Source organism: Ustilago hordei (genome assembly GCF_900519145.1).
Source record: "Ustilago hordei strain Uho2 genome assembly, contig: UHO2_contig_18, whole genome shotgun sequence".
In the NCBI taxonomy this organism is placed as follows: domain Eukaryota; kingdom Fungi; phylum Basidiomycota; class Ustilaginomycetes; order Ustilaginales; family Ustilaginaceae; genus Ustilago; species Ustilago hordei.
In genome coordinates, this window is record NW_024545264.1 from 212,588 (window position 1) to 224,416 (window position 11,829).

At 51.9% G+C, this 11,829-nt stretch overlaps 4 protein-coding genes across 4 annotated transcripts; 2 read left to right on the forward strand and 2 right to left on the reverse strand.

Moving 5' to 3' along the window:
* Positions 1-430: 430 nt before the first annotated feature.
* On the forward strand, positions 431-2,281 carry UHO2_06332 (putative ADE4 - amidophosphoribosyltransferase; the record flags this gene model as incomplete). The annotated part of the gene is made up of 1 exon (XM_041556340.1): positions 431-2,281. One exon carries the CDS (start codon positions 431-433, stop codon positions 2,279-2,281), a length of 1,851 nt encoding a protein of 616 aa, XP_041412274.1.
* A 239-nt stretch (positions 2,282-2,520) lies between these two features.
* On the reverse strand, positions 2,521-3,084 carry UHO2_06333 (Coiled-coil domain-containing protein 12 (CCDC12); the record flags this gene model as incomplete). The annotated part of the gene is made up of 1 exon (XM_041556341.1): positions 2,521-3,084. One exon carries the CDS (start codon positions 3,082-3,084, stop codon positions 2,521-2,523), a length of 564 nt encoding a protein of 187 aa, XP_041412275.1.
* Positions 3,085-3,506: 422 nt separating this feature from the next.
* On the forward strand, positions 3,507-5,492 carry UHO2_06334 (uncharacterized protein; the record flags this gene model as incomplete). The annotated part of the gene is made up of 1 exon (XM_041556342.1): positions 3,507-5,492. The coding sequence occupies one exon, from the start codon at positions 3,507-3,509 to the stop codon at positions 5,490-5,492; it is 1,986 nt and encodes a 661-aa protein (XP_041412276.1).
* A 177-nt stretch (positions 5,493-5,669) lies between these two features.
* On the reverse strand, positions 5,670-7,646 carry UHO2_06335 (uncharacterized protein; the record flags this gene model as incomplete). Its single annotated transcript, XM_041556343.1, has 1 exon — positions 5,670-7,646. The coding sequence occupies one exon, from the start codon at positions 7,644-7,646 to the stop codon at positions 5,670-5,672; it is 1,977 nt and encodes a 658-aa protein (XP_041412277.1).
* Positions 7,647-11,829: the final 4,183 nt, after the last annotated feature.

The window sequence follows — 11,829 nt, forward strand, 5'->3', positions numbered from 1 at the left end:
AGTTGCAGAGCCTGAGCGATTCCTTCTGCCTTGACAGAATGCCTTTTCCCTCGTGCTCGCACGGCACTTGCGACCTTATCGTCGCTGTATTGCGGCAATTCCGATTAGGATACAAATCGGGGGCACAGTTTCGTCGGATGTGTGCCGAGGAACTGGTGGGAATTTTAATTTTAATTTTTGTGGCGTTTTCTTGGCCAGGGCGCAGCAGGCGTGAAGGAAATCAGTCTGGTTGATTGGACTGCGATCTCTTGGGCGCACATCGAGGTAAAGGTATGTTGGCCTCCAACTCCGGCGCTGCTTCTTACCTTTCCCTCCTCTAGGTCATCCAAACCTCACTCGACTCGCGCGTCGCTTGTTCTTGTTGCTCCTCCCATCCACCTTGCACTCTTTGGTCACCATCGACATCGCTCGAAAACGTTGGATATCGATCATGTGTGGTATCACCGCTCTCCTCCTCTCTTCGGTCGAGCAATCAGCTGCTCCGGAGATCAACGAGGCTCTTTCTTTGCTTCAACACCGTGGTCAGGATGCTGCTGGTATCGTCACTTGCGGTAACAAGGGTCGATTCTACCAATGCAAGGCCAACGGTATGGTTCGCGATGTCTTGGACGTCAACGCCATCGCTCGTCTTCAGGGCAACATGGGCGTAGGTCACGTTCGATATCCCACCGCTGGTTCCTCTGCTCACTCGGAGGCGCAACCCTTCTACGTCAACTCGCCCTACGGTATCACTTTTGCTCACAACGGTAACCTCATCAACACCGACGAGCTTCGTCGATTCCTTGACGCAGATGCTCACCGACACATCAACACCGACTCGGACTCGGAAGTGCTTCTCAACATCTTTGCCAACAATCTTCAAAAGACTGGCAAGTTTCGTATCAACGAGGAGGACATCTTCACTGCTATTCGTGACTTGATGAAGCAGTGCAAGGGCGGTTACACCTGTATTGCTATGCTTGCTGGGTTCGGTATCATTGCTTTCCGTGATCCGAATGGTATTCGGCCTCTCGGTATCTGCTCTCGTCCTTCCTCTTCTGCAGAGTCGGCTGAGGTCGAGGGTCATGGCAAGGATTACTGCTTCACTTCCGAGTCCGTCGTTTGCGATGCGCTCGGATTCGAGGACTTTGAGGATATCAAGGCTGGAGAAGCTGTCATTATCACAAAACACGCTGTTTCGCGTCGCATCTTGACTCCTCCCGCCGACTCGCCAGACGCATACTCCTTCTCCCCCGACATCTTTGAGTACGTCTACTTTGCTCGTCCAGACAGCGTCATCGACGGTGTCTCTGTATACCGATCTCGTATGGCTATGGGTGACAAGCTCGCCGATGAGGTTCGCCGTCAACTCGAGGCTACCGGCATGTCGATCGACGTCGTTATTCCCGTCCCCGACACATCTCGCGTTGCTGCCTTGCAACTCGCACAGAACCTCGGCGTCCCATACCGCGAAGGCTTTGTCAAGAACCGTTACGTCGGCCGAACATTCATCATGCCCGGCCAAAGCGTTCGCCGCAAGAACGTTCGCCGCAAACTCAACGCCATGGCTCTCGAGTTCAGCGGCAAAAACGTGCTCATCGTCGACGACTCCATCGTTCGTGGTACCACGTCAAAAGAGATCATTCAGATGGCCCGAGATGCAGGCGCTAAAAAAGTCATCATGGCTTCCTGTGCTCCACCTATCCGCTACTCCAACGTATACGGAATCGACATGCCTTCTCGCCAAGAACTCGTCGCATACGGCCGAACAGTCGAACAGATCGCAGAATACATCCAAGCGGATATGGTCATCTACCAGACTCTCGAGGATCTGATTGATTCCGTGAAGCAATTCAACCCGGACTTGAAAAAGTTTGACTGCTCCGTATTCGACGGTCACTACGTCACCGGTGGTGTTGATGCAGAATACATTGCTCATCTCGAACATCTTCGTAGCGAAAATGCAAAAGCTAAAAAGGCGGCGACCAACATTCCGGTCATCTCGGAGAACCAGAAGAAGATCTACGCAAGTCGAGCTAGTCCGGCTGCCTCTAGTGTAGCCGGTGGACCGATGGACGGAGCTAATGACGAGAAGATGGCGTCGGATCCAAGTGGGGCGGTGGTAAACGGTGCTGCTGCCAACGCGAACGGCACGAATGGCAACAGAAAGAGGAGGTTGAATGCCGAAGAGGAGGAAGAGGAGGAGGAGAAGCAGCAGCAGCAGCAGCAGCACAACGTTGGATGCTCGGGCCCGATGAATGGTGCGGATGATATTGGCCTGTTTAATAGCTGGACTCGTTAGTTATTCCTTTGCCGTTGTCACCATACGTTCCTTGTGTGTAGCTCAGTCCGGGTTTGAAATGGTCAAATAGTTCTCATCCAACTGAGCTTGCTTTTCGGAACTGTGAAGCGTATGCTGTGATGGAAATGATACAAGCACAAGTGTGCGATAGTTGCGATAGTTGCGATAGTTGCGATAGTTGCGATAGTAGTAGATCAAGTTAATCCTTAGATTCTAAAGTTGCCTATGAGCCTGCTCTCCTACCCATCACTCTGGCTCTCATCCTCAGACACATGGTCCCTTCCAGGAAGCAGATCGCTAGTCGCACTAGCAGCGATCTCGGCACTAAGCCGGGTCAGACTCTCCCCCTTGCTCTCGCCACTATTTGCATCCAACCCGGCCGCTTTCTGCTGTCCTTGAATTCTTTGCCTAATCAACAGAATCGCCGCTTCCTTATTCCTCCTTTGCAACTTTCTCAACCTCTTCTCCAGGTCTCTTTTCAGATCCCAATTCGCTCGTTTCGGTGCGACATTTGTGAGGTGTAGATCTTCTCTTCTCCTTTGTTCATCTTCAGCGATCGTTTCAGCTTGAAGACCGCAGACGTCTTTTTCTACTGTATCGGGGAGGTCGCGGGCGGAAGTGAAACGTTTAAGTTGGCCTGTGATCGGGTCGTAGTTTCGGAAATGGCGTTTGATGAGTAGAGAAGGTGTGGAGGAGGAGGAGGAGGAGGAGGACGGGGTATGGCCGGATTGTTCGGCGGAACGACGTGCGCGGAGAAGGGCAAGTTTGGCTCTACGTGCTTGGGTGAATGCTTCCATTGACATGGCTGCCGTTGGGGATCGCTCGATGCGGGGGTCGAAGGGAAGATGGGCTAGAGACCAGGCAGTACGGTGGCAATGATATGGCTGAGCGAGAAGGATGGTATGGTTGAGACGGGGCCGAGTGTAGAGGCTATCGTGGTAAGAGGGTTGGTAGAAGATGTCGAGAAGGTGCAAATCGGCAAGTGGTCACAGTCTCGGAAATCGGAAATGCAAGGTGAAGCTGACGTTTGGCGCGCTCAAAGTCCTCTTTCACTCGCCTTACCTTGTTACCATGCATCTTCCATCAACGCAGCCTCTCTTTCAGGCTCATAGGATCGCTTCTCCTCACTACCTAGCCTCAGCATCAACACTGTAGCTAAGCTCAAACATCCCACCGAACCAAATCCGATCACCACACAAGCGCGCTCAGTGCACCAGCATACACCATGTCCAGACCCTCACGTCGCTCCACCTCTCCTTCCGACCCCACCCCCTCCACATCATACCGCATCGAGCGATTCGACTCGACCTCAATCCCAGCCTCAGACCTTATGGTCACCTCTCGTTCAAAACGTTCCACCGCCGGCAACCGACTCAAACAACTTCTCGACCAAGAACTTGAAAGAGACGAAATCTTCACCGAAGTCGAGAACGACATCGACTTTGAAGCGAACGAGAACGAAGATGGAGTTGACATTGTCGATTCCGATTTCGACCGCGATTCTGATGATGATGCTCGGGCAGCAGTAGAGGATGAGAGTGAGGGGGAGAGGGAGATTGAAGCGCAAGAGAAAGTTGACAAGTCTAAACGTAGAGCTGCGGCTAGAGCTGCTGGTGGGATCATCAAGCGTCCTGCTGCAGCTGCAGCTGCAATACGCAAACCACCAGCACCACCGGGAGCAGGGGAAGGCGGCAGGGAAGCGAAAAGAAGACGGATAAGTTTCGCACCTGACACACGCTCCTCTTCTACCTCTTCAAGTGTGCTGGAAGTAGGCAGCAGAAGGAGAACTTCAGCTCGCTCCGCAACAGTGCAGAGCAAACTTCAAGTAGAATCCAGGCTGGAAGAAGCGGAACAGAGACGGGCGGCGCAACCGGTGAAAGTGGTACAGAAGAAAAAGGCTAGTTTGACACAGGATGCGTTAATCGCAGAAGCGTTGGAGGTGGAAGAGGAGAACAGGGAAAGCTTGAGGAGGTTTTTGGAGCAAGAGGAGGAGAGGAGGGCGAAGCAGAGACAGAGGAAGGAGCGCATTCAAGGGCCGTTTGTGAGATGGGTTAGTGCCGCGATGTGGGTGCGAGTCGTTCAGGAGGAGGGGAACAAGGAGGGAGAGAATCAGGTGGATGCAGCTTCGACTGATCCAAATGCTGGGCTGCAGAGGAAGGAGGCGGTGCAGGATGGCAAGGCGGACCGGAGAGAGGAAATGGCATCTGGTGCCCGGCTGCAGTCTCAGCAAGGGAGCGCGGAGGTCAAGCAAGCTGTGGCTGGCGATAGTGACGCTACGATGCAAGAGCCTGGGAAAGAGGTAACGTCCGAACAAGCATCAGCGTCGACATCAGCCCCACAAAACGAAACTGCAACTGATGCCACTTGCGCACCCCAAGCCGCGTCCACTTGCTCGCTAACACTGGACCCAGTGCTAGCAGTCCGAAAAGAAGCTGCCTCCATCCGCTCCTCCACCGGCTGCAAACCGATTCGGTGCAAGCCTACTTTAAACGCGCCTCAAAGGGAACTGCAAGCGCGAACACTACTCACCCTCGAACGCCGGCCTGGCGACTTTTCCTGGCTGGACGAATATGCTTCTATCTTTGGCTCTCACGTTGATTGGTCCTGCTACCCCTACGTGCCCTCTCGCAACCGTCCGGTGAAACCACGACAGAGCATCTGTCCGATTACTGGACTGCCAGCAATATACAAAGATCCGCGAACGGGAATTCCATATGCTAACGCGCTTGCGTATAAAGTAATAACGAGGGTCTTGGAGGGCGCGTTTGTTTGGTCTGGCGGACACTACTCCTCTCCGCGTGGAGAGGGTAGAGAGGGAGGTGGGAGGGGGAAACGCAGGGAGAAGGACGGTGGAAAAGGGGGTTTGGTGGGGAGAGGTGCTGCTCCGCCTCAGATGGGAATCTGGCTTGACGATGAAGAGGAGAAAGGTCCTGGTGAGGTTTGGCTTAGTGCTAGAGAGGTCGCTTCCACTAAAAAGCCCCTACAGACCTCACGAGAACGGGAGAAAGAAAGTGTGGAGGAGACAAGAGGAAAGGAGGCGAAAGCAAAGCAAACCGAGAAAGTTACTTCAAAAGAAACCAGAAAACCAGGGTTCGACGTCATCGTAACCAACGCAGTCGCTCCAGGTGATGAAAAGGCACTGTTGGCAGAAGCATTGAGCTTGCCCCCTGGTTCTACCAGGTCTGGTCGTAGAGTTGCTCGACCTGCCTAGGTCAGTTGGATCTTACTTTGACATTGCAAAATACAAGATGATTGAATTGCGTTTTGATTCGTTTGTTCTGACTGCTTGTTTTGAGTTCTGTGGCTATTGAGCGGTGCTATGATGTTTCAAGTGCGCTTTGACCATAGCGACAGCGATATGCTTTTTGATATTGTTTGGTGACCAGTCTTAATTCCACGTAGGATTGAGACTACTGGCGTTTCTCAATGGTTTTACTCCTTGACGCGTAGGAGAGACTTTATGGCCGTTGCTATTGCTTCTTTTCGTCGCTCCTCCCGAGCCGCCCCATCTTCCACCTAGATCCAATGGTACCCATTGCCTCGCCTCATCAATAGCCGCTTGCCATCTCGCTACATCTTGGTGGGTGTAAACGAGGAAAAGATCCGACTCGACAAAGTCTTGGGCACCATTGGCGACATTACTGTGCCGGATAGTCTGCACTCTCAGTTCCCAATAAGCTGTGTCGGAGGCAACGACAATGTTGATCCTATCAGCCACGCCTGGTGGGGTTGGTGAAGTATCTGTTTCGGATGCTACGAGTCGCAAAGCATCGAGTAGAACGGCAACTCTACCTCCACAGGCAGCTCTCACTTGATCATCCGACCAAACATCCCACAGTTTTGCCACGGCTTCTCGTCCAACTGCCTCGGGGGAAGAGGCGCCATCATCGCCGTGCCACTGGGCGTTGACGTATAGCTGCCTCTGTTTTTCCACTACGCTCGCCAAAATATCGTCAGCGGGCAGCGGTAGAGCAGTTTGAATGTTTCGTTTCCCCGATTCCGCAACCTGCCCAGAGGGAAGGGAGCATTGGTATCGATGACTCCAAACCAATTCGTGACCGCTGAATTGAGTCGAAGGTGCCGAGGCTTCGGCAAGTCCATAGCTCGGAACGCCAGAAATGATCTCGCTCGAAAATGCCGCTAGCATGGGTGTTTGCGGGGAAGGACTGCTCAAAAAAGGCAGATTTTCTGGACGTCGACTGCGTGCTCTCCTTCCGGACCTGCCTCGCTCGTCGCCATCTTCTTCATTCTCGTCTCCTTCGCGGCTTATGGCTTCATCGAACATATCATGCACCCTCGTCTCGACAGGAGGTTTGGGGACAGAACGAGACTGCAAAAACCTATCCGAGAACGGGTGGGAACCTTGATTGCCTGCTTGACCACTCTGTTGTCGTTGAGCAGCAATACTACTCGCCGAGTGTCTGACAAAGAATGCACCTTGGGTGGCATAACGCAAATCCTTATCCTCTTTACTACTAGTACGCGGACGAGTAGCTTTCCAAATCTTTCCTCCTTGCTCAGAGGGTACGGGTGGCTGCATCTGATCCTTTGGCACCCTATAGATGCCAGATGCTATACCGGAAATGCTGACTTGATAGCCGAAATCATCGGCGATGGTCTCACACCACTTGTTGAACTCGTCTGGTGTGAACTCGAACTTGTGATCCTCATGACGAAATACTCTGTTCGTGCGGCCGGTTGGGTCAGGAAAGCCAGGACGGGTGCTGAGATCTTGGCCAAAGTTGTCGTTAAAGCAGTAGTTGGGTGTGGTGATGAGAACGATGCGTGGACGGTATTTGCCGAATACGGTAGGAGCGAACTGTTGGAGTGCTGATTCGTCAAGATGCTCGATCACTTCGGTGGCTACGAAAGCGTCGTAGTCGTCGAGATTTTGGTTTTCCGTTTCGACGGGACCTTGGAAGAGTCGTACATCGAGGGATTTCCAGCGTGGACCGTTTTTGGCGAGAGCAAGACCGTGGACAGAGAGACTGGATTTGGCATTGTCGAGGACTTTGCGTTCGACGTCGATACCGATGAGACGGGAGAGGACGATGTCGTTGGGACTGTAGATCCAGTGTCTGCTGGAGAGAAGGGCAGAGTCGTTGGTGGCATCATTGGTGTTGGTGGCATCATTGGTGTTGGTGGGATTGGTTTTGGATGCGGTAGAGGGGAGAGCGAGAGCAGGAAAGCGGTCGAGGGGGAATTGGTCCAGCTGGAAGGCGGGCTGCATGAGAGCGGAGAGAAGGACACCGTTGGAACAGCCGACATCGACGACAGAGTCGGATCGCTCCTGCCTTAGCTTGCCAAGCACCCAAGACTGCCTCTGCAGCCAGAGAGGCGGGTCGAAGTAGATTTTAGCGACCATGGCGTGTCAAGTGGCGTGGGAAAGCGAGCAAGCGATAGAGCTACTTCGGGATGCTGCCCCTCGCTCGCTCCGAGAGGGGCGGGGCACGTGAGCGCGAGGAATAGTGTCGGCAAAGCCGAAGAGGCTGAGCTTGAGGGGGAAGCTCTGTCGAAATCAGAGGGGCGGCGCCTCTTTGTCGGAAGGTAGCCGAGCCTGTTACTGCGCTGGTGAGCTACCGTTTTGGGATCGCGGAGGCCTGTGCTTGAGTTCCACCGTGAATGGTCCTCAGTCCAGGAGCAGGCCCGATTGATGAGAGGGAAGAGAGGAATGGGGCGTCCTTCGAGAGGCTTGTGGGAGTTGATACAGATGCAGGAGAAGAAGCCGTTCGCTGAGAGTATGCGCTGCTGTCGTGGGAGGTTGGAGTGTGTCGGAAGGAAGGATGAAGGAAGCGCAGCTGATCAAGTGGCCAGATTGAAAGAGTGTTTTATTTTATTTTTTGAGCTTCCGTGTGATAATGTCGGAGATCACTTGCACAGGCGCCAAGACAAGCCTCGCCAGGAAGCACTGTGCTATTTGTGAGAAGGAGAAGGAGGTGGAGAGGAGGAAGGTGGCGAGAGGGAAGGTGTTGTCTGCTTGGTGGGAGAAGGAAGAACAAGTAGCATCAATCGGTTGTTCACTTTTATCACATCTGCCTGCGCATTCACTTCATCTCACAACACACAAGCTCAGCTATCGTTACTGTCCTTTCTTCTTTGAGAGCCTGAGAAGGCACATCCGAATGTGCTGCGCAAGTGTCTTTCTGATTCTTCCATCTCATCACATACAGCTTTCGGCGCCGCCGCTCCTCTGCGCTTAGACGGCAGCCGTTCTCACGCTCATCGGATCAAAAGCCTCTCCATCATGGCTGTCAACAAAGGGAGAGGAGGAGTGGGCATCTCACTCTTGCCACGAAAGGCAGCGGAGACAAGCAAGGCTGCGGTGACTAACGTTGAGGTCCCTTCATTACCTACACGGACTTGCAGTAAAGCTCCGACCTTCTGGCACTCGGAGAGAGAGAGAGAGAGAGAGAGAGAGAGCGCTTTCCATGCAGCAGAGCGTGGAGTTGGAGGGAAACATACGGGTCTTGACGAAATCTGGGGAAATACTCGGTTTGCTTGCCTCCATTCCGGGTTTGAGAACGATTTGTTGACCTCCAACTCCGCAGGGAAATGTCAACGATTTGGCCTACAACACGGGAAAGCCCCCTCCCTCAATCTCGCTTGTCAGGCACTTTAGAAGTGTATGAATAGAGTAAAGCAACCGAGGCTCCACGTATTCATCGCGCCACATTTCCCGAACAAAGACCAGGACGAGATCGGATGAGGTGGTGCTGAGGCAGAGCTTATATCCTTGCCGGTCAGTTTATGCAACGCATTGATGATCGATATGAGCCAAAAGGATTGGATGTCGCCAATCTAAATATCATGCGATCATGCGAGAGCCATAGACAATGGCGGTCTCTAGACTACAAACATTTCGGGGCTCGACTCGACAATTGTTGTACCAAACGAGAGTGAGCAACCAGGAGCTAGCCGGCCAAGGAAGCAAACCGTTCTCAAACCCGGATTGGAGGGAAGCAAACCGTTCTCAGTGATGAGCGATGGATTGATCTAGGCTTTGAGATATGCTATCAGATTAGCATCTGCTCTTCTCGAATTCTACCGACGTTCGGCCGACTTGGCGATACAAGCTTGCCATCTGTTCTCTCCGATCAGTATGGCACGCATTTGAAATTCTCCGAGAGTTTTGCTCGCTTAATTCCACATCACAGCCCCATGACAGCTTGGTGGAGGTCGAGGAGCCAATACGATTCAAGCATCTCGATGCCAAGCTAAACTGATTACATATGAATGCATCCATAAGGTCACTTGACCCCAAGCCCACTCCCCACAGCAAGCAGTTGTTGCGAACGGGATCGGTTCCTGACCAAGCAATGCAAGAAAGCATGCAGAAAGAGAGGCTGCAACAGTATCGGCCGGTCAATTCTGTTGGTTGAACAGCGGCTCTAAAGTTGACGTTCTGGCTGAGTAGAGTAGCTCGTCAGCTGTTCCGAAAGGTGCTTGCTCTCGCGGTAAAAGGCGGTTACCGGTCAACTGCAACGGCAACTGCAGGTGCAAAAGGCCCAAAGCTGCATTCCAAGTCTTGCTCCCCCATGCCACTGATAGAGTCTCTCTGTGCGTGGATTGGCGACTGAATTGAAATTGTGGCTGAATTGTGGCTTTGCCGCGAAATGGCCAAGCCTCTTTTGTGTATTGCTCAGCACATGTGATTTCTCGTCTCGTCCAAATAGAGCTGAATTGATCGGCCGATCCTGAAAGCTGAAAGGCGAAAAAAGAGATCGAGACAAAAAAAGATCGAGGCAAAAAAAAAAAAAAAAAAAAAAAAAAAGATCGAGGCAAAAAGAGATCGAGCCTCAAAGTAACAACGAGTTGCAATGTGTAGTTGTCGCTTGGTAGGCAAGTTAAGCTATCTCAATGTGCTTGCCCGTCTCCTCTTTTCCCGCGTTTCGCACTGCGGTAATTGCAAGCGAGTTGATTTTGACAGCCAGTTGGTAGCCATCTCGGAGTATCCGCCAATATAGACTTTGCTTTGTCATTATCATCGGACTAGACCCGATAGCTGTCTCAGGCCTTGCCTAATATTAGGCTTGGCAGCGAAGCAAGCGCCCGGCTCCGGACTAGGAGCCCTGACTACGAGCTTCATGGCTGGGCCAAAGGTGGCAAGAAAGGCCAACCGAATCTCGGATTGCTAAAGTGCTTGTTCCGCGGGCAGAGCGACCGCAGAAAAAAAAAAAAAAAAAAAAAAAAAAAAAAAAAGAGAATTCTGGCTGCCTCGCACGCAATCCAAATGACCGCAAGCAATTTGGTCTTCCGGGCACAATAACAGCAGCAAGCCTATTGCCACTCCCGATTCCCAGGCCGAACAGTCGCGGAAGCTGCTTGGCCGACTTGAGCGTCTCCTCCATTTTTTATTTTTATTTTTTTCCCCTGTATGCTTTGTTCAATTTGCTGTTTGAGAGGCGCTGCAGCTGTCGAGACATGCAGACCTGCATCGACCAATCGAATTTCAGAATCACCCAAGCAAGGGAGTAAAGTGTGTCTACATTCCTGACCCAAGAGCGGGACTACGTACATGTTATAAGAGGCTATAACTAGAGTCGAGTCGAGTCGAGTCGCTTCCAAATTTTCCCCTGCAGCCGCTCCGCTTTTTTATTTATTTATTTTCTGTGTGTTCTCGACTATGTGTTCTCGACTGTGTGTGTGGGTTCTGCTGCCTTGTGATTTATTTTTTTTGATTTTTGATTTTTGATTTTTGATTTTTGATTTTTGATTTTTGATTTTTGATTTTTTTTGGCCCGACGCTGTCTGCGTGTCCACACGCTCACTCTCAAGCCTCAAGGGGCAAAAAAAAAAAAAAAAAAGGAAATTAAAAAAAAGTCAGGCACCTTCCAAGTGTGTTCTGATTTGAGCACAACTCTTCCATATTCGATTGGATACGATGCCGTTGGCTTGAATGTCTGGCTGCAACATCCTCTCCAGCGACCAGCACCTACCACCTCCGACACCATCATCATCATCACCATCGACTATTCTCGCTTCTTCAATCGCTTCAACTTGGTCTCATCACTTTGCTCACTGGCGCCTGTCAAATCCTTCGTCTTGGACTCTATCGCCTTGACACTATCGCCTTGACACCATTCAGACTTCCTTTCCTTTACGATTCGTCACCGGTTCTCTGGTTCGCTCCTGCTCCCTCTCCCGATCTCAAGGTTCTCATAACTGATCTTGTTCCTGGCCCATTACAATATTCAGGACCGCATTCATCACATCCTTCCTCGACGCAAGACTCGCAGCAGAACCCGACTCCTGCCAAAAAGCATTCCGGAAGCGCCAAGTTTACGTTTTCGGGACTTTTATCGCTCAGCAAGCACATCTCGCTCGCTCTTCGCTATCAGGAGCCCGGTTTTTCTTTCTCTTTGGTGTTTCTGCTCGCTCTTTGTCCTAGCTTCTGACAACCCAGCTCCCTGGTTCTTGCCAAAGCAAGTACCTTTCTACGACCGGTTTCAGTCGAAACTCGCCTCTTATAAATCACCCCCCTCATCAAGCGGCATTCATCTTTCTGTGTTGGTAGCGCTTCTTGCCTACTAGCATACGCTTCAAGTCTT